A 22707-nucleotide genomic window follows, 5' to 3' on the forward strand; every position below is an offset into this window, starting at 1 on the left:
CCATAAAGACCACTTTTCAACGATTTATTATAAATCCACAAAAGATTTCCATACCGGCAGCTAGTTAACTGAATTATGGCTATGCAGTCTGCTATGAACAGTTTGGCAGGATAAAACCAATCCTAAATAACGCAAAGGGGTCAGAGAAAAGGCAGGGTGTGGGTTTGTGTGTTATTATGGCTTATAGTTCAATTTCAAATGACTGCATATTCTAATTGTTTCAGAACACATTGTCCATTCCTTGCCCAAAGGCAACTGCTCTTCCTATGTTGCATTCATATCCAAGAGGGAAGGTGGTAATTACCAGTTGTGAAGTTGAAAATACCATTTGGATGCGTTCACATGCTTTGAATGTTTGTGAATTGGCTAATGGCCAACAAGCTGCATCAACCACAAACTAAAAGTACAGCTATCATGCTTGTAAACAAATGATAGCGTTCAAAAACCATATTGATAGATTGCTTTTTATAAATGTTTTGTTACATTTAACTGCTGAAAATGCTGTTAGAGGTCATTTCACATCAGAGGTCAGCATGTGGGAGAAGTCGGAGCTCAGGGATGATGGATGAGTTTCTCACTAGTAATTACGGGTTGGAGGGCCGTTCAAGTGGATTTTCCCCAGTCTTATGTTGTAAATACCACCTTCCACTTGGTTATGAACGCAGCACTAGTCCCTCTACAGTACAATCTCTTCACCCCTAGGCAGGCTTCAACAGTGTCCATATGACAGAAATCTCAGGCATACTGTACAGTGGGTGGGTCCCTCTTGCTGTTCGACAACACTTTTGTGATGTCACTTTACTTCTGCAAGCTGGAGAAGTCTGGCCCACCACCTGCAAAGTTCCCAGAGATCTCTGCTCCACTGAAGTCAAAGCCAGGGTTCTGTTGACAGAGTGGGAAGTGACACAGCAAAATTCATTTAATGTAGAGAGAGGTGAAAGCAGTACGGAAGAAGCAAGCCTGCATGTTAAAATGCCTTCATCTATCCAGGTTCTTCAGATAATGTGGCTGAAGAAATAGGCTTGAGGTTTTAGGCTATTGAGAAGAAGTGTAGTCAGTGTTGTTAGTGTAGTGTTAAGGCTCCTTGTGTGATTGTCTATAGCAGGGTTCTTCAATTCCGGTCCTGGAGGGCCAAAACACTTATGTTTTTTATTTCTACCTGGTAGTTAATTGCACTCACCTGGTGTCCCAGGTCTGAATTAGCCCCTGATTAGAAGGAGAGGATGAAAAACAGAGGTGTTTCGGCCCTCCAGGACCGGAATTGAAGAACCCTGGTCTATAGTATCATTCATCACCTCTATGGAAATGACTACTGGTATTGCCATGACTTACCTCTCTCTGGAACCTCTCCAGAGTTAGTTTCCTCTGCATCTGGTCCTGGAGCCAGGCATCAGCACAGTACTCTCCCTGTAGCAGAGAGGCCCAGCAGTTACCTGCCTCCCTGTTGGTCTTCATCAGCATGATACGGATCAGACACTTATCCTCTGGAATAGACGTGTGGAGGGGGAGAGTGATCGCTTAGGGTTTATTTTCAACCAATATCTGCTAATGGCTTATCCACTGGATGGGAAATGTGTAGAGAGGAATGAATGAGCCTATCTTGTGAAAGACTGATTTATTATTAAAATTTTAGTCATTTAGTAGACACTCTTATCCAGAGCGACTTACAGTTATAGTGAGTGCATACATTTTCGTACTGGTCCCCCGTGGGAAACGAACCCACAACCCTGGCGTTGTAAGCGCCATGCTCTACCAACTGAGCTACAGGGGACTGTAAGCTTTACATTCAACCAATCAATCAATCAATTTTATTTTATATAGCCCTTCGTACATCAGCTAATATCTCGAAGTGCTGTACAGAAACCCAGCCTAAAACCCCAAACAGCTAGTAATGCAGGTGTAGAACCATTATGTGTTGATTGAATTAGAAGAGAGTGGATGACTTAGTAGAAACCCACCTAATGTCCACGTTCCTTCATCAGCAACAGTGGTGCCAAATAATTCACCCTGGAAGTACAAGAGACAGGACTATAAGCAAATACAATATGCAATCCTTCAGAGTCAGCGACTGAAATGACTGCAACACTTAACAAAGAGCTGCAGTTAGTTTCAGAATGGGTGGCAGGGAATAAGTTAGTCCTAAATATTTTAAAAAATGAAAATCATTCACTAAACCCTAAACCTCAACAAAATCCGGTAATGAATAATGTGGAAATTGAGCAAGTTGAGGTGACTAAATTGCATGGAGTAACCCTGGATTATAAACGGTCATGGTCAAAACATATTGATACAACAGTTGCTAAGATGTGAAGAAGTCTGTCCATAATAAAGAGCTGCTCTACCTTAACAGCACTATGAACAAGGCAGGTCCTACAGGCCCTAGTTTTATCGCACCTGGACTACTGTTCAGTCATGTGGTCAGGTGCCACAAAGAGGGACTTAGGAAAATTACAATTGGCTCAGAACAGGGCAGCACGGCTGGCCCTTGGATGTACACAGCGAGCAAACATTAACAATATGCATGTCAATCTCGCCTTGCTCAAAGTGGAGGAGAGATTCACTTCATCACTACTTGTATTTGTGATGAAGTCTTATCCACTGGATAAGACTTTATCACCTTAATGTGTTTGGACCCCAGGAAGAGTAGCTGCTGCCAGGGGATCCCTAATAAATACAAATACCTGTAGCATACTTGCAACCAATCACAGCAAACAAACAGGTAATTAAAATGGACCAATAAGCTTGCAGTTCACAATCATGACTACCAAAATTCACCCGAATCTAGCCTAAGCGGGGTCACCAGAACACCGCTAACATCCGGTTTTCAGGGATACAGTCATAGACAGCACAGTGATACAGTATTTTCAACTGAACTTCCGTTTCCCCTGAAAAACGGATGTGGGAGCCCTGGTCAGGCGCATTTTAACGGCTGCTACGTTAGGTTAACCTGAACAGGCGCATTTTAACGGCTGCTACGTTAGGTTAACCTGAACAGGCGCATTTTAACGGCTGCTACGTTAGGTTAACCTGAATCAGAGAGCGAAGCACCTTCACCAAGTCACCCTTCTGTATTGTAGCTAAGTACACTGAACAAAAATATAAACGCAACATGTAAAGTGTTGGTCCCATGTTTCATGAGCTGAAATAAAAATCCCAGAAATGTTCCACATGCACAAAAGGCTAATTTCTCTCAGATTTTGGGCACAAATGTGTTTACATCCCTGTTAGTGAGAATTTCTCCTTTGCCAAGATAATCCATCCACCTGACAGGTGTGGCATATCAAGAAGCTGATTAAACAGCATGATCATTACACAGGTGCACCTTGTGCTGGGGACAATAAAAGGCCACTCTAAAATGTGCAGTTTTGTCACACAACACAATGCCACAGACGTCTCAAGTTTTGAGGGAGCATGCAATTGGCATGCTGACTGCAGGAATATCCACCAGAGCTGTTGTCAGAGAATTTAATGTTCATTTCTCTACCATAAGCCGCCTCCAACGTCGTTTTTAGAGAATTTGGCAGTACGTCCAACCGGCCTCACAACCGCAGACCACGTGTAACCATGCCAGCCCAGGACCTCCACATCCGGCTTCTTCACCTGCGGGATCGTCTGAGACCAGCCACCCAGACAGCTGATGAAACTGAGGAGTGTTTCTGTCTGTAATAAAGCCCTTTTGTGGGGGAAAACTAATTCTGATTTGCTGGCACTCCAGTGGGTGTGCCTATGCCCTCCCAGGCCCACCTATGGCTGCGCCCCTGCCCAGTCATGTGAAATCCATAGATTAGGGCCTAATTAATTTATTTCAATTGACTGATTTCCTTATATGAACTGTAACTCAGTAAAATCTTTGAAATTGTTGCATGTTGTGTTTATATTTTTTGTTCAGTGTTTGTACTAGCTACATCTTTATCAGAGCATTTATTTAAATAATGTGTACTTGGAAAATACATGTAGTGGGAATGATAATTATTTGGGAGTCACCTACAGTATGCAGGTAAAACTAGACGAGTTTTGGAAGGATGGCCTCGCGAGACTAAGGGATGGATTGAAATGTACAGAATTGTTACCTGGAGGAAAATGGAGGAGGGTCGTGCTTTTTCAATTTCAGTCAAGAGGAGGGTTTAGTATTTTTAAAATCTGGTCCAAGGGAGGATCATGTCATTTGTAATTGATGAAATGTCTGTATTTCTCAGTGTTTTAGAATGAGTTACTTATTAGACTATATATATATATCGATGTGCGCCTATAGGCTATTTAGTGTGGTCTCAATCAAATGATCCAGTTTCATTTGTTCTGCCTGCGGCTATGGAACCCTAACCTGTTCACCGGACGTGCTACCTTGTCCCCGACCTGCTGTTTTCGATCATGACACTCTCTACCTCTGAATGCTCGGCTATGAAAAGCCAACTGACATTTACTCCTGAGGCGCTGACCTGCTGCACCCTCTACAACCACTGTGATTATTATTTGACCCTGCTGGTCATCTGTGAACGTTTGAACATCTTGAAGAACGATCTGGCCTTAATGGCCATGTCCTGTTATAATCTCCACCCGGCACAGCCAGAAGAGGACTGGCCACCCCTCAGAGCCTGGTTCCTCTCTAGGTTTTATTCCTAGGTCCCTTCCTTTCTAGGGAGTTTTTCCTAGCCACTGTGCTTCTACATCTGCATTGCTTGCTGTTTGGGGTTTCTGTATTTTCTTTATAAAATACATTTGATTTGATTTGATCCATAGCCTGTAGGCTATGAAGTGCATGCTGGGAGAACCACATAGCAAAGTTCTATTTCTAAGTTGGCTGCTGGGATGGTGTAAATAAAACTGGGCTGCATTACACACTGCAGTGGATATTCCAACCCTGAGCCCAGGACTGCTCTGCTCTTGCTGATCCAAAACCTTGTTTTGTGTGCTGCCTAACCAATGCTGTGCTGTGTAGGCCTACGGTGGCAGTTCAGGAGAGTCAAAGGATTCTTCGAAAATAATCTTGTGTGTGGACTAGCCTGCAGTCTATGTTCTGTTCAGTTTGAGAAGGAGAGCGTGAGGAAGAGGAGGAGGAGGACTGGAGGTCAACTTTGATAGCTTGATACTACTATAACTGATTTTATTCAACACAATATATGTCTTACCCCTGATGTATTTATCAGACTTATTGACCTGACAATAAGCCAGATTCTAGTAATTTATATTGTGGTGCTGAAACTTGGAAGCAGCAGCCACTGCACAATCAATCGGAAATGGACAGCTCATGGTGCTGAAAGTAGGCAAATTCGAGTAGGCATTATTCATTTCAATGTCTTCATTTTAATTACGACTTTATTAACGACAAGAGGGCTTTGTGTTGGAGCCTATGTCTATCTAAGAAATAAGAGGTATACCTTCCTGTTTGACCGATGAAATTAGGCTATAGGCTGCCATATCCATAGTTTTGTCTATCAATTCCTCCACCCACCATGCACTCGTTAAATAGCCGACCTCCGAGTCAGTGAAAAGCTGTTAAGTTAAAACCGAGACTCGAATGGAGGAGGTATGAGAGGGTATATGCCATAGGGCTACCTCTTATTAAAGAAAATGACAAAAAGCACAGGTCTACCCCTTGTTAGTTTAAGATCTTGCGGAAAATAAACCGGATCTGATTGTATAAAGTGATCTATAACAGCGCTTTGGTCCGGAATGCTTTATGCTAGAAACAAGCTGTAATACAGTATACAGTAAAGACGTGACTCCGATGCATATGGGGATATCATTGTTTTTGTTTCTTTGACATTCAGAGGTTGCGCTACAACCTTCTATAGCCGAGGAGACATAAAATAGACTTTACTTGCGAAGTATTCTAATTCTGTCACTATCAATTGATTAAGCTATTCATTTTCTGTACAATAGAAGATGTTTAAACCCAGACAGCTTTTAGAGAAACACTTGTGACCTTCTCTTGTTGGGTTAAAACACGGAAGAAGAGTAGCCAGCAGTTAAAGCTGAACATTTTCTGCGTTGGTAAGCCTACTATGTCTGGGGTGGAAAGGTAGGCCTCATTTTTTAAAGTACCATGCTCAGATTCCTAATGACGTCTGTACGAAAGACAATAAAGAGTAAATATTTGTTAATCATAGGAGAGCTGTAGGTCTGCCCACCAGTGATGTGGAGCAGAGCATGCTGGGCGATCTCTGAGGAGAAGGAAGTAACTAGGGAAAGTACACAAGCCGTGATAAGTTCCAGCCATCTCCTGTGATTACCTTTAGATAGCATTCTTTGTTTTAGCCAAGGCATGTGTGTGTCCTTCAGAAATGTGAGTTCATATTTCTTAAATTGATGTGTTATGGACGCACTCCTTCGTTATGCTAATTAGCGTGTGCTGTGTCGTTGCACTCCTCTGATCATTCATTAGTGAAGGCACAGCCATGTTGTTAGGTTGTATTGCCCTGTGCAGCAGATGACCTATTGTAGCCATATTATTTATAGCTTATGTAATTGGAGGTTGTATTAAGCCTATACCTGCCTTTTAATATTGTATTTAATTTCGCCCTTTTCAGAACCACACAAACTCTTGGTTAACACAATTGTCAAGCCATACACTGTGCTGTGCCGTTACTGCTCTGTGAATCAGCGTCATTAAACAACCTCAACTGGAATCCTACCGGTCTGTCATCTGTGCCCTTACAAGCACCTGGGAGAGAACACATAGTGCCAAGTAAAACCTAACCCTACAGAATATACTGTCCACCAAGTCCTCAACTACAACCTCTCAGATTTTATTATTTGCAAACGGGGACAGTTTCGCTGAAAACAAGACACACTGATTTGGCATTGGAGAAATATGATCAAATGAACACATAGGCCTATCTCTCTGTCCATTCTTAGCCTGTAATTTTGGTAATTTGTGGTATTAAAAAATATTCTGCTAATATGTAAAATGACGTAGAATTGCATGAAATGTATATAAAAGGCTTTTTTTTCTCGGGCCTGCAAATACGATGATAAATTCATGCAATGCTTTTACTATAAAGGAGATATTTCCACCCCTACTCTTGTCCACGGTGGTCTGCGAACCCACAACCTCCTGGCCCGCAGCCCTGTGCGCTATCAAAAATTCTGCGTTGCCATGTAACGCTTTCATGACAAAGAACAGTTTCTAATTTTATACAACTGGTTACCAACATATTCACATAATGATTGACATATTTTCATTAAAAACTTTATTTTGATTAATTTATTCGTACTATTTCATCCTTCCACATGATATAGTCCCGACACAAATCTAGGGTTGCTAGAGACGCGACCCAGTCGTTCCTTCTTTTTGTTCTGTATCTATGGACGCGACCCAGTCGTTAGTTCTAAATGTTCCATTGCCATTCTGGTTGGCAACGTTCTTATCCCTTGCTTGCTAGCTAGCCAACTACAGCTAATTCCCAGTCACGTCAAAGTTCAGCCAGAATAACAGCCAGCAAAGTAGCTGCAGAGTTTTCTGTCTGTCAGTGAGGGATGCCAGTAGCTATGGAGCGAACCTTCGCCCCGATGCCCACTCACTGACCTTATTTCCCTCGCTTCTAAACCAGCATTGGTCAGTTTCTGGACTGTCGTGGTCCTGATGCTGTGATGTGTGTATGTAGGTGTTCCCGCTGCCCTGCAGATCCTGGGTAGAAGCGCTGCCAGATAGTTCACGCCCATCGGCTCTGACGTGTACTCCAGTGATGCCACCGGGCATAGTGGGTTCCCTGGCTGCTCGAACATGAATGATTGATTCTTTGCGGCCTCGTTATATGCGAGAGTGGCGTATCTGAGAGAGAGAATGCGTTGTTATAATATTGTTTCCCAGTAGCCTAATTACGAGTGCAATTTAGAAATAACACAAACAGGCTATGAACAACATACCTTTTTTTTAAAAACATGGAATGAGATGGGATTTAGTTGTCTGTTCCCCTCTTCGACCCAGATGTAACTGGAGGTCGAACCACACGTTCTGGACCAGACCCCTTGGTGTACCGGGATTCAGAGCCTGGGAGTTTTGGAGCTGGGCCATGTTCTTATCGGTGATGGGAGGGTGGTTATTTGTGATATATTTTCCTTGCCTTCTTAGCTGTTTGATGTTGCCCAGAAATACATGATTCGGGGTGGTACATTCAGTATCCTTAATAAGGCACCAGCTGCGACCGATGGGTGGGTCATTTAGAAACCGGTTGAGGCCACTCTGGAGTGCCAGGTAGCTACTTCTGCTGTCCTGCTCCCCCTTCCCATTTCCTACATCTCCATAAAACTGTTGGAGAAGGATGTTAAACTCTTCCTTAGTGACAGTTTTGAAGTCAACAACTTTTTTATTCTCCGCTAGCCAGCCCTCGAAGCACCGCACAGCCCAGTTTGTATTCTTAACTGTGTTTTTTTTCGTTGCAGCTTTTCATTTAATGCAGTATCCCCCAAATCTGCATGCCTGGGTATTATTATTGTATTATCTATTTTTCCCATTCATCCATAGTCATGCGCCGAAAATATGAAAAATAAAATGTTCCACTCATCCATTTTAGTTTTCGCAACAAAGTATTGATTTAGCAAGTCAACTGAAAAAAAAAAAAGTGATCACATGTATGTTGCTATGACAACCAGCTCAATTTGTTGTCCGTCTCTTTCGGACACATTCACTTTATGGGTCATTCTACAGATTCGGTGACATTTCAGTATTGTCAGTGTCCCAAGATGTACTAGTGTTATAACTTGTCAGAACATTTATCAAACTACACTTAAATTACAACATTTCAAAGTTTTACATGTTTTTAATATGGAGTAGAGAATATGATTTTAAACAGAGATGAATTTCAATACTTATATGTTTGCTTTTCTTAGGAGTATTAAGAATTTCGCCTGTCCCTATTGACCATCATGCAAATGGCGTGACTCATTTTGAGTACACAGTGTTAAATAATAATGCTTTTTTTTTGTTAAATTAATTGTATATGCCCCCTTATTATGCATAATCCATTTTCTCAGCATAAGACATTTTATTTTCTGAGAAATTCAGGCTTTTACCCCTGTCCTTGTATTTCTTTCAACCCCGTAACGCAACAATACCCCCACTCACAATTAAATAATGGTTTGATCCTGTGGACATCATTTATGAGGAAGTGACATCATACAAGTCTTCAGAGAAGCCTGGTGTGACAAGTGGTAAGCTGCTCTCTCACTTTTTATAAATATTTCATGTTTTTTAAGCACATATGGGCTTTGTCAATCTCAGGTATTCAACTCTGTTGGGGGGGGGGGAAATTCATAGTTAAGATTTTACCAAGAATTGTTTTTATAGCTATGAAGTATAACAATGTCTTTTGTTGAATAAGGCCATGTGGCACACTGCTAGCTGCTAGCATCCCGAATTAGCAACAGATTAGCACAAAATCTTCAACCCTGTCACATTCAACCCCATCACATTTTTCAATGTTACGGGGTTGAATGGCTGTTACAGGGTTGAATAGCTGTTAAATCTTAGCAATATTTAATGTATATTGCTTAATACCAATCATATTTTCTTGTTGAATGTTTGTTGTTTACAGTTTTACAGTATCAACTAAAAGTACGAGGAATTTTTGAAAATAATAACTTTAAAAAAGTGACAATTAATTTGTTCTCTCTCCTATATACATATTTAGGAGTATTATCTGCAAGTTCATGTTCATTTTACTACATAGTGATTAAAAGGATACAATATTTAGTCTTGAAGAGTAAGCAGGTCATTGACTTGACCTTGACCTACAATTTCAGATTCAACAATGGAAAAAACAGCAGCAGAAAGGAAACACACATAGAGAGGAAGGTGAGGGACATCCGCGCGCCGGTGGTCAGGTAATTCTCCTGGAAATGTAAGATCTTTAAGACACGAGGTGGTGGTGGTCATGGACACACAATCAACAGAAAATAAAGTTTTGTTGCTTTAAAGCATAATTTGGTAATGCATAAAAAGACTAGAGAATGTAAATGAAGACTAGTCTAAAAAGACATACAGTATACTGCCTTGGCAACTGGTGCGTGAGGGGTTCATGTTCACTAGCCGACTGGTTTGTACTGACATATTTAGGAGTATTATCTGCAAGTTCACGTTCATTTTACTACATAGTGATTAAAAGGATACAGTAATTAGTTTTGGAGAGTAAACTGGTCAATGACTTGACCTTGACCTACAATTTCAGATTCAACAATGGCAAAAACAGCAGCAGAAAGGCAAAGAGAGTACAGGGCAAGAAGAAATGCTGATCCAGAACGAAGGGAAAAGTACCTCAGGAGTGAACGCATGAGATGGACAAAAGATGTTTTAGCAGGAAAGAAGAAAGGAATAGGAGATCTAGATAAGAGAGGTCAAAAGATGAGGAGAAAGGGATGGAGAAAAGCGAAGGAGCGGCAAAAGCAAAGGGAAATGGCTGTTAATACTATTGCCACCCCTCCACAAAGTCCTGATAGAGACGTGGTGATGTCACATGAGCCCACAAGGTTAGGAAAAAGATTGTGTGTGTGAGAGAGAGAGAGAGAGAGAGAGAGAATAGGAGTGCAAAGGAGTGCATACAAATATGATTTCTGGTAACTTTGTACACTATTTCTTCAAAACTGCTTAGACATATTCACATTGTAATAGTATCCTTAACATTTATTTATACTGCTTATGAACTTACCTTGTTATGATTTGATACAATAAATAAAATTGAATTGAATTGTCTATTTGTTTGTTTTAGACAATCTGTGAAGGGGAAGAAAAAATCAAGAAAGACAAAAGACAAATTGAGAAAGCAGGTAGCTGATTTACAGAAATGTCTTGATGAAGAAAGGAGGGCCAAAGAAAAGTACAAAAAAAGGCTCCAGCGTTTAGAAAAGAAGACTTCGTCAAAATCCACAGCTGTACCAAGTGATGTCAGAAGATCTGCACTGCATCACACAGCACTCGTTGCTCAAATAAAGGAGCATTATAAAAATGCAAAAACTGAACGAGAGAAGCAAATTATATCCAGAGTAGTGGCAGGTAACATTATTAAGAAGTATAGACTGCAATCATTTTCAGAGTCTGCTTTGGGTTTTTCAAAGAAACGCTGGAAGCTCACAGGCAGTGTATCTACATTTCAAAGAAAGAAAATCTCAAACTTTGTGGACATCAAGAAGAGGGTGAGGGATTTCTTCACACGTGATGATATCAGTAGAATGACCACTGGCAAAAAGCAAACTAAAACAAAGAACAAACAGAAGATGCAGAAGAGGTTCCTCCTTGACACGTTGAAAAATCTGCATAGGAAGTTTCTTGCAGAGAACACAGAAGAAATGTCATACTCCATGTTCAGCCGCCTCCGGCCTTTCTGGGTGGTTTACCCTTCCCTTGCTGATCGGGACACTTGTATGTGTAAGCTTCACGAAAACCTGACCTTTGTCGCAGAGAAGCTCAAACAAATTAAGCTTATTGAATCGTCAGTGCTTGAAGATTTAGTTGAAAGTGTGTGTTGTAGTTCCTTGAATAAGCAGTGCATGTACGGTGAATGTGAACAATGCAAGAACCAAACAGTTCCAATGTCAAGCTTGTATGCTGCTGATGAAAATGTTGTCTTTCTCCAGTGGATGGTCAAAGAAAAGCAAAGAAAAAATTAGGAAGGTCAAACAGTAAAAGTCACTGTGAAGGATGAGGTAAACATGACGCAGGAACAACTAGTACAGTTGTTTCATACGCTCCTCTTCAGGTTTCGGAAACATATTTTCAACATTAAACAGCAGTATGCTTACTGTCGCGAACTCAAGAAAAACATGTCTGCAGATGAGTGCCTTATCCATATTGATTTTTCAGAAAACTTCACCTGCAGATATGGGACAGAGATACAGTCTGTTCACTTTGGTTCATCTCATGAACAGGCCGTCCTCCACACAGGTGTCCTCTACGTTGGACAGAATCAGCAACCAACTTGCTTCACCACCATTTCTCCATCAAGGAATAAGGCTCCTCCTGCTATCTGGGCACACCTCAGTCCTGTGCTTGATGACCTGCAACATACCCACCCCAACATATCAACAGTACACTTCTTCAGCGATGGCCCTTGTACCCAGTACAGGCAAAAAGGCAATTTCTTTCTGTTCAGCACAGAACTGGCCAAGAGGGGCTTGAGGGCAGGGTCTTGGAATTTCTTTGAAGCAGGGCATGGGAAGGGAGCACCAGATGGTGTTGGTGCAACCCTAAAAAGAACCGCAGACAGGCTGATAAGTCAAGGATGTGACATCCCAAATGCTCATACTCTGTACAGGGTCTTAGAGGAGAACAACACTGCCATCAAGCTTTACTTCATTGAAGACGAGGCCATCGAGAAAGCCGTCCAAGGTATGCCAGCCAATTTGCCAGTAGTTCCATCCACAATGCGGATCCACCAAGTTGTTTGTGTGGCTGCAAGGCAAATTGCCTACCGTGATGTAAGCTGTATGTGCACAGTCCACAACAAGAAACTGGAATGCCAGTGTTTCAATACACAACATTTCACATTTACCCCTAAAGTTATATCAGTCGTGTCACAGAGGGAGGTTGATTGGGCAAATCCAGACATATGCGGGAAATGGTGCGTGGCCAAATATGATGACGATTTCTATCCCGGAATAATTCTAGCCACAGATGAATCCCATGTGCAGGTCAAATGCATGTGCTGTGCTGGACCAAATAGGTACTTCTGGCCACTTCTTGATGATATCCTGTGGTATCCATTTGAGGACATCTTGGAACACATTGATCCCCCTAAACCGGTGACTTCTAGGCACATGGAAATACAGAAGGAAGTGTGGGCTAGGCTCTCTCAGTAAAAATGGTGAACAAACTGTAGGCTTACCTATAGGTTATTAATGTTAAGATGTTTGCTTAATGTTCAAACATTCAAACAACACAGACATTCCTGCCATTACTCTGGATATTTCTATGAAATCAATGAAATGTTGTAACTGTTGTTAGTTTATTAATGTGTTTTAATCTGTCTAGATTTCATCTTGATTGTTTAAACTTTAAAAGCTATGTTGACAGTAGTTTAAAATGTTAAAAAATGGCAACATGTGACCTATATAGGTTATCAATGTTAAGATGTTTGCTCAATGTTCAAACAGACTCCTGCCATTATCAGATGGATATTTTTATGAAATCAATGAAATGTTGTTACTGTTATTAGTTCATTAATGTGTTTTACTCTGTCTAGCTTTCATCTAGATTCTTTAGATTTTAAAAGCTATGTTGACAGTAGGTTTAAAAATGTTTAAAATGTTTAAAAAATGGCAACATGTTAGTGATCTCAAAAGATAAAACATATGACACGTGATGCTTTTCACTCAACCCTGTTACATGATTTTCAACCCTGTTGCGGTGCATTCATCCCTGTTACGAGATTATTTTTTTACATTTTTGTATTAAATACACAAAATATAACATCAATAGTGTTTTTATTGTGTGTATTAAATCAGGGTAAATAAGGCTATTTCAATTTTGTCAGGAATTACGCAGCATTCTTGCACATTTCTTGCGAAAATGTGGAGTTAGATTAGACATTTCTTCATCGTAAACTGGAAAGGATGGTGCTGGTCAGTTTTTCTTGATTTTCTCTTTAATTACAATATGCCATTATTTACAAGGGACATCTAAACTGTGAGATTATGCCAGAAGCTGATCTCAAGCTTATTGGAAAAATGAATAGTTGAATAACAAAATGACTGTGACGGGGTTGAATTAAATTGGGACTTGTTTGAGAAAATAATACAGAATAATAACTTAATACTCTACATTGAGATGGGAAAAGGTATTTTCTATCAAGTACACACATTACTTTGTCACATCAAATAAAAAAAAGCTTAAGATTTTAATGTTCATTGTTTCATCCTCCTCAATCACAAAAGGCACCGAATCTGTAGAATGACCCTTATATGGGACGGTGGAGATCGCAATTCAATATTGAAAAGGTCGGAGAGACAGACAGCAAGGTTTATACAAATATCTGCCTTTGAAAAGCAAATGCTAGTCTAAAACAAAATGGGAGATAATGTCTAGATACTTTTTATAGTGGATTGCCTGGCTGGGCTAATGAGACAGTGGATTGCGCAGTCAGATGGAACAGAGGTAATAAGCATTTCAACGTCATAGATTTAGCCGTTGGTAACTTGTGAAATAGACACTAGCTGGAATGCATTTTTAACCAATCAGCATTCAGTATTCGACCCACCCGTTGTATAATACTGTATATCTAAGGCTCTGGTCTGTCCAATAAGTGAGGGTAAACAGTAGACATGTTCTCTACTATAATTGTAATTATTATTTTGGTATAGGGAGAGTGACTTTTTTTTAAGCGTTCGGGAAGGTAAAATATATTTTGCTGAAGGGAGGGCCATCCAGTTTCATTTCAGAGAGGTCCGATTTTCTCCATGTAACCCTTATTAAATGGGTTGCGTGTGTTAGCGAGCCCCGGCCCACTAGCACACGCAACCAACAGCCATGCCTCCTGCTCGCCTGTGCTGTAGCAGCCTAAGAACTGCTCCCGGACTCACCTATTGCTGTTCACTGGACCGTATGATCACTCAGCTACAGAGCTGATGCCTGCTGGACTGTTCTATTATACGGTACCCCATCCTGTTTATCTGTTTAGCCTTAGCCCAAACTTTCGTCGCCATTACCAGTTGTTGTCTTAGCTCTCTCGAATAACACCTGTGATTGCGTTATGCCACTCTCCCATGTCAATATGCCTAGCCTATTGCTGTTCCAGTTAGTTCTTATTGTACTATTTCACTGTAGAGCCCCCAGTCCCGCTCAACCTGCCTCAGAGAGCTCCTTTGTCCCACCCCCCATACACGCGGAGACCGACTCAATCGGTGCCTCCAGTGATGCTATCTCTTTCATCTTTACCCAACGCTTAGGTTTACCTCAACTGTACTCATATCCTTCCATATCCTTGTCTGTACATAATGCCCTGAATCTATTCTACAATGCCCGGAAATCTGCCCCTTTTATTCTCTGTACCCAACGCACTAGAAGACCAGTTCTTAAAGCCTTTAGCCTTATCCTTATTCTACTCCTCCTCTGTTCCTCTGGTGATGTAGAGGTTAACCCAGGCCCTGTAGCCCCCATTATCACTCCTACTCCTAAAAGCCTTGGTTTCTTGCATGTTAACATCAGAAGCATCCTCCCTAAGTTTGAGTTATTCACTGCGTTAGCACACTCTGCCAACCCTGATGTTCTAGCAGTGTCTGAATCCTGGCTTAGGAAGGCCACCAAAAATTCAGAAATGTCCATCCCGAACTACAACATTTTCTGTCTAGATAGAACTGCCAAAGGGGAGTTGCAATCTACTGTAGAAATAGCCTGCAGAGCTCTATCATACTATCCAGGTTTGTGCCCAAACAGTTTGAGCTTCTACTTTAAAAAATCCACCTTTCCACTGTTGCCGCTTGCTACAGACCCCCATCAGCCCCCAGTTGTGCCCTGGACACCATATATGAATTGCTTGCCCATCTATCCTCAGAGTTCGTACTGCTTGGTGACCTAAATTGGGATATGCTTAACACCCCGGCCGTCCTACAATCTAAACTAGATGCCCTCAATCTCACACAAATTATCAAGGAACCTACCAGGTACAACCTTAAATCCGTAAACATGGGCACCCTCATAGATATCATCCTGACTAATTTACCCTCTAAATACACCTCCGCTGTCTACAACCAGGATCTCAGCGATCATTGCCTCATTGCCTGCGTCCGTAATGGGTCCGCGGTCAAACGTCCACCCCTCATCACTGTCAAACGCTCCCTAAAACACTTCAGCGAGCAGGCCTTTCTAATTGACCTGACCCGGGTATCCTGGATGGATATTGACCTCATTCCGTCAGTAGAGGATGCCTGGATGTTCTTTATTTATTTTTATTTTTTATTTCACCTTTATTTAACCAGGTAAGCCAGTTGAGAACAAGTTCTCATTTACAACTGCGACCTGGCCAAGATAAAGCAAAGCAGTGCGATAAAAACAACAACACAGAGTTACATATGGGGTAAAACAAAACATAAAGTCAAAAAATACAACAGAAAATATATATACAGTGTGTGCAAATGTAGCAAGTTATGGAGGTAAGGCAATAAATAGGCCATAGTGCAAAATAATTACAATTAGTATTAACACTGGAATGATAGAGATTATGTGCGAATAGAGATACTGGGGTGCAAATGAGCAAAATAAATAACAATATGGGGATGAGGTAGTTGGGTGGGCTAATTTCAGATGGGCTGTGTACAGGTGCAGTGATCGGTAAGGTGCTCTGACAACATCCTGTGGCGTACTGCATTAGCATCGAACAGCCCCCGCGATATGCAACTTTTTAGGGAAGTCAGGAACCAATATACACAATCAGTTAGGAAAGCAATGGCTAGCTTTTTCAAACAGAAATGTGCATCCTGTAGCACTAACTCCAAAAAGTTTTGGGACACTGTAAAGTCCATGGAGAATAAGAGCACCTCCTCCCAGCTACCCACTGCACTGAGGCTAGGAAACACTGTCACCACCGATAAATCTATGATAATCGAGAACTTCAATAAGCATTTTGCCAAGGCTGGCCATGCTTTCCACCTGGCTACCCCTACACCGGCCACCAGCTCTGCACCCTCCGCTGCAACTTGCCCATGCCCCCCCCGCTTCTCCTTCACCCAAATTCAGATAGCTGATGTCCTGAAAGAGCTGCAAAATCTGGACCCCTACAAATCAGCTGGGCTAGACAATCTGGACCCTTTCTTTCTAAAATTAGCCGCCGAAATTGTCGCAACCCCTATTACTAGCCTGTTCAACCTCTCTTTCGTATCATCTGAGATCCCCAGAGATTGGAAAGCTGCCACGGTCATCCCCCTCTTCAAAGGGGGTGACACTCTAGATCCAAACTGTTACAGACCTATATCCATCCTGCCCTGCCTTTCGAAAGTATTTGAAAGCCAAGTTAACAAACAGATCACCGACCATTTCGAATCCCACCGTACCTTCTCCACTATGCAATCTGATTTCCGAGCTGGTCATGGGTGCACCTCAGCCACGCTCAAGGTCCTAAACGATATAATAACCGCAATCGATAAAAGACAGTACTGTGCAGCCGTCTTCATCGACCTGGCCAAGGCTTTTGACTCAATCACCGCATTCTTATTGGCAGACTAAATAGCCTTGGTTTCTCAAATGACTGCCTCGCCTGGTTCACCAACTACGTCTCAGATAGAGTTCAATGTGTTGTCTGGACCTCTGGCATGCTCTTCAATCGAACGTTTTGTCACCAAAGCCCCATATACTACCCACCATTGTGACCTGTACACTCTCGTTGGCTTGCCCTCACTACATATTCGTTGCCAAACCCACTGGCTCCAGGTCATCTATAAATCACTTCTAGGCAAATCCCCGCCTTCTCTTAGCTCATTGGTCACCATAGCAACACCCACCCGTAGTATGCGTTCCAGCAGGTATATCTCACTGGTCATCCACAAAGCCAACACCTCCTTTGGCCGCCATTCCTTCCAGTTCTCTGCTGCAAATGACTGGAACAAACTGCAAAAATCTCTGAAGCTGGAGACTCTTATCTCCCTCACTAACTTTAAGCATCAGTTTTCAGAGCAGCTTACCGATCACTGCACCTGTACACAGCCCATCTGTAATTAGCCCACCCAACTACCTCATCCACATATTGTTATTTACATTGTTATTTATTTTGCTCATTTGCACCCCAGTATCTCTATTTGCACATCATCTTCTGCACATCTATCACTCCAGTGTTAATACTAAATTGTAATTATTTTGCACTATGGCCTATTTATTGCCTTACCTCCATAACTTACTACATTTGCACACACTGTATATAGATTTTTCTATTGTGTTATTGACTGTACGTTTTGTTTATTTCATATGTAACTCTGTGTTGTTGTTGTTTTTATCGCACTGCTTTGCTTTATCTTGGCCAGGTCGCAGTTGTAAATGAGAACTTGTTCTCAACTGGCTTACCTGGTTAAATAAAGGTGAAATAAAAAGAAAAGAAAATAAATTATAAATAACGTTGACTCCCTTACTTTGAAATGTGTTTGTTGTGATGCCTACCTTGAAGACTTGTTGACCTTTGACGCGTAGTTCTATCTGTTTGGATCCCAGATTACATTTTACTTCTTTGCCAGACGTCCCATGGGGAACATTCACTTCAATAAATACCTCCTCCATGGTTTGGGACCAGTTTCCCCATGGTGTTTTACATGGGATAACACCGCTTCTCTCCTCGAAGTGGACCGACATGCTGCTGCTGGCTAGCAACCCTTTCACGCCCCCTGATCTGATGGTTAGCTAACCGGCTAGCTAGCTAAATGATGTTTATTCTCTCAAACGATGTTCAGGTCCTAACTTGTACCGAGCCTAAGGATATGGTACCATCCCAAAACATATCGCTAGCTAGAAAATATTACAAAAGTTGTGTGGGATAGTGTTTACACCAGTCAGTTCATCCACAAACTTCCTGGAGTTACTTCCTCGCTGGTGGATTTTCTGGTGGCTCAACCGCCAAAGAAAATAGATAGCACCACCTGCTGTTTAGACGCGCGATACAGAAGGGGTCAATAATCTTGATCTAAAAATAAGTCCTTACAAATATCCTTGAAATTCCATCCAAGATTATACATTTTAACAACTGGAAGATTATAGCTCCCCGAGGATACAAGAAAACTGAAAATGTTTACATTCCTAACAAGTGCCCCAGTCTAAACATGGGTTGGATTTTCTGTGCTAATCTCCTAATTCGATTACTTCACAAGTCCTTGTGTTTAAAACACATTCAGTTTAGACTAACGGAGGACGGAGAAAGGCTGGCTATTTAATTCCAACTCAAAGAGTTGACAGGGAACGTTTTTTTTATCACACCTGCTGCCAAAGATGTCTCTCTTGATTCAGATTTTGGTCACTTTGACCTGGTGAGTAAAATAACCTTTTTCTAATTTTATCAATGGGTAGGCCTCTATAGTTTCTTGAATGTATGTCAATTATGTATGATAATAAACATACCAATCATAATCCTAATAGGTTTACCCTACTAAGCCTATAGGTCTACACAGGGCAGTATAAACTGTCATCAATTATGATTGTATTGATTTCTTACAGTGTTGGCAGTGTCTATGGACAAGAAAGCTACGCAGGTGAAAACATCACCCGTATTCTGGACCGACTACTAGATGGATATGACAACTGGTTGCGACCAGGATCCGGAGGTGGGCCTGTCCTCCTCCTCCTCTATTCTGATGTTTTCCTATATCTTACATCTACAGAACTTTTCATTGAATAAGTAGGAAATAACATAGTCGGGCTATTACATTGTACTGTATTTTTACCTGCTTCATTTCTCAGTTTTCCATATTTTTATGGGCAACAATTAAAATCACTATATTCTTTTCAGGTATGATTACAGAGGTGAAAACAGATATTTTTGTCACCAGCTTTGGACCAGTATCAGATGTGGAAATGGTAAGAGACAAACAGCATATTCCCACATAGGCTTACTGTCACATACATGTCAATTGGCAACTGTGTTTATATGTTATGTTTACATACAGTTTCTAATGCATTTATTATATATGGGTGTCAATTTAGCTTCAATGTCCACTGCACTGCTGCCTTATGGGCAGACTGTAGATTAGATAACTGTAGATTACATAATGAGCCATTTCGGTTAATTAGTCTGTTTCAATACATTAACTAGGGGAGGGTCCTGGGCTTGCGGAATGTTTATTTTAGCCTCTAAATCAATATGTCAAGCAAACTGAATGCTCAAACGGATTGATGAATGAATATCTATAGGAGGTTATTGTCATAATCATCTCATCATCTCTCTGGACTGTCTTGTCTGAATGGATTTAACTGTAGATAGTTAGTTACAAACACATTTATTATGTCTATGGTTTGGAGCAGGACCTGCATATTGTACTGTGCATTCCTCTGGCCTTCTTCAGGACTGTGGAATCTAGATTTTAGATCTACATTCTAAAGTCCAGATTCTACATTGTAGATCCAGAACCTGTCTGGTGATCAGTCATCTAATGCCTGGCCTTCTACCTCCTCAGGAGTACACCATAGACATGTTCTTCCGCCAGACCTGGGTGGACGAGAGGCTGAAGTACGACGGCGCCGTGGAGATCCTGCGTCTCAACAACAAGATGGTGGATAAGATCTGGACGCCCGACACGTTCTTCAGGAACTCCAGGAACTCCATTGCCCACAACATGACCACTCCCAACAAGCTGTTCCGCATCATGCAGAACGGGACCATCCTCTACACCATGAGGTACCCCGAGCCCTGAGCTCCTCCTCCCTGGGCCCTCCTGTAGAACCTCTTCACCATGAGGTAGCCCCTCCTCCCTGGGCCCTCCTGTAGAACCTCTTCACCATGAGGTAGCCCCTCCTCCCTGGGCCCTCCTGTAGAACCTCTTCACCATGAGGTAGCCCCTCCTCCCTGGGCCCTCCTGTAGAACCTCTTCACCATGAGGTAGCTCCTCCTCCCTGGGCCCTCCTGTAGAACCTCTTCACCATGAGGTAGCCCCTCCTCCCTGGGCCCTCCTGTAGAACCTCTTCACCATGAGGTAGCCCCTCCTCCCTGGGCCCTCCTGTAGAACCTCTTCACCATGAGGTAGCCCCTCCTCCCTGGGCCCTCCTGTAGAACCTCTTCACCATGAGGTAGCCCCTCCTCCCTGGACCCTCCTGTAGAACCGCTTCACCACGAGGTAGCCCCTCCTCCCTGGGCCCTCCTGTAGAACCTCTTCACCACGAGGTAGCCCCTCCTCCCTGGACCCTCCTGTAGAACCTCTTCACCACGAGGTAGCCCCTCCTCCCTGGGCCCTCCTGTAGAACCTCTTCACCATGAGGTAGCTCCTCCTCCCTGGGCCCTCCTGTAGAACCTCTTCACCATGAGGTAGCCCCTCCTCCCTGGGCCCTCCTGTAGAACCTCTTCACCATGAGGTAGCCCCTCCTCCCTGGACCCTCCTGTAGAACCTCTTCACCATGAGGTAGCCCCTCCTCCCTGGGCCCTCCTGTAGAACCTCTTCACCATGAGGTAGCCCCTCCTCCCTGGGCCCTCCTGTAGAACCTCTTCACCATGAGGTAGTCTACAGGAAGAAGTGTTTTAAATAAAATGCTTTGTAGCCCATTAAGACTGACAATTATGCCAGTACAGTGCTGCTTTGCGCAGAATAAACTAGTTGTGTTGTACTGTATGCCACGTTTTTACACAGATCTATATCATGAAATCAGAAGTCTAACGTTGTGTGTTCTATTTGTATCTCAGACTAACCATCAGTGCAGAGTGTCCCATGAGGCTCATGGACTTCCCTATGGACGGACATACCTGTCCTCTCAGGTTCGGCAGCTGTGGGTACTCAGTCTAGGATCTCCTTTGTTTGGCTCTTTTTTAAAGTAATTAGGGCTGTCAGAGTTAATCAGTTAACTCGAGTTAACTTTTTGTAATTTTATTGCACAGATGTTTTTTAATCGTGATTAATTGCATTGTCTTAAAGCGATCAAAATACACAGAAATCATCCCAAAGACATAATCTATACAGCTAAAAACAACAATGCAGGTTGACGTTGAGGTTAAAGAAAGTGTGCTTTCTCAATTTACCAAATTTTTGTAACTGTTACTTTAGACAAAATCAAGACCTCCATATTCTTGTAATATTTATTGTATGAAAATTCTTAAATTACAGCTTAATGTGAGCAAATTCAGAATTTGCGATTAATCGTGATTAATCACAGCAAATCCTGCGATTAACTCAATATTTTAAATGTTTTAGTTTGACAGCCATAAAAGTAATGTTTTGAAGTGATAGATCATAACAAAACATGAACCTGGCGTTGAGCAGAGAGAGAGAGAGTTTGCTTCATGCACTGAAACATTAACATGCACATCCTAATGCTCCAGATTCCTCAAATTAGTTTGCTCCATATCCCCTTTATAGTGCACTACTTTAGTGCACTATATAAGGAATAGGGCGCCATTTCAGACGCATAAAATGTTTTGTTGTTTCTGTGAACATTATATATATATATAGGAATGGTATGACAACTGAATGAACTTGTTTCTGTATACATCAGATGCGTACACGAGCAGTGAGATCACCTTTACCTGGAGGAAGGGCCTGGAAGCTTCCGTAGACTGTCCTCAGGAGTCTATCAGTCTGCTACAGTATGACCTGGTGGGACAGAAGTTATCCACAGAGACGTTCAAGTCCAACACAGGTAAGGACCCACTGTAGGCTACAATACAATTACAAACCATTGGTATACCGAGAAGCGTGTGTGTGTGTGTGTGTGTGTGTGTGTGTGTGCGTGCGTGCGTGCCTATCAAACTGAATATTTACAACACCTAAATTAATTAATTGTGATAATGGTGATAACCAAGACTGTAAGCTATTATAATTGTTTACATTTACGCATTAACTGTAATATATGTGTGTGGACAAAATGCCACATTGTCTACGTATTTGGTATATCCAGGAAAGCACATTAAAATGTAAAATTCTGACAAAAATTCAGACAAAAAAGGATTTCCCTTAGTCATGTCTGCATCCCAAAAAGCCCCCTATTCCTATGGGCCCAGGTCATAAGTATACACTGTATAGGGAAAAGGGTGCCATTTGAGATACAGCCTATAACAGTAACAGCATCCATTACTGCTCCCACAAGCCTGCCAGTAGGTAGTACAGTAT

General features: G+C 42.0%; 2 protein-coding genes across 2 annotated transcripts; one reads left to right on the forward strand and one right to left on the reverse strand.

The window, feature by feature from the left end:
• Positions 1 to 10: 10 nt before the first annotated feature.
• LOC311107604 (nudC domain-containing protein 2-like) lies at positions 11 to 18492 on the reverse strand. The gene is made up of 4 exons (XM_084150127.1): positions 18071 to 18492; positions 1959 to 2007; positions 1333 to 1484; positions 11 to 882 (listed from the first exon to the last, which is right to left on the reverse strand). The coding sequence occupies exons 1-4, from the start codon at positions 18257 to 18259 to the stop codon at positions 799 to 801; spliced, it is 474 nt and encodes a 157-aa protein (XP_084006253.1). The 5' UTR covers positions 18260 to 18492; the 3' UTR covers positions 11 to 798.
• Positions 18493 to 18837: 345 nt separating this feature from the next.
• Positions 18838 to 22254, forward strand: LOC311107270 (gamma-aminobutyric acid receptor subunit alpha-6-like; the record flags this gene model as incomplete). The annotated part of the gene is made up of 6 exons (XM_084149751.1): positions 18838 to 18927; positions 19115 to 19221; positions 19407 to 19474; positions 20071 to 20291; positions 21288 to 21370; positions 22094 to 22254. The coding sequence occupies exons 1-6, from the start codon at positions 18890 to 18892 to the stop codon at positions 22252 to 22254; spliced, it is 678 nt and encodes a 225-aa protein (XP_084005877.1). The 5' UTR covers positions 18838 to 18889.
• Between the last annotated feature and the right edge of the window lie 453 nt (positions 22255 to 22707).

This window comes from Coregonus lavaretus (genome assembly GCF_964263955.1).
Source record: "Coregonus lavaretus genome assembly, chromosome: 32".
Taxonomy (NCBI): domain Eukaryota; kingdom Metazoa; phylum Chordata; class Actinopteri; order Salmoniformes; family Salmonidae; genus Coregonus; species Coregonus lavaretus.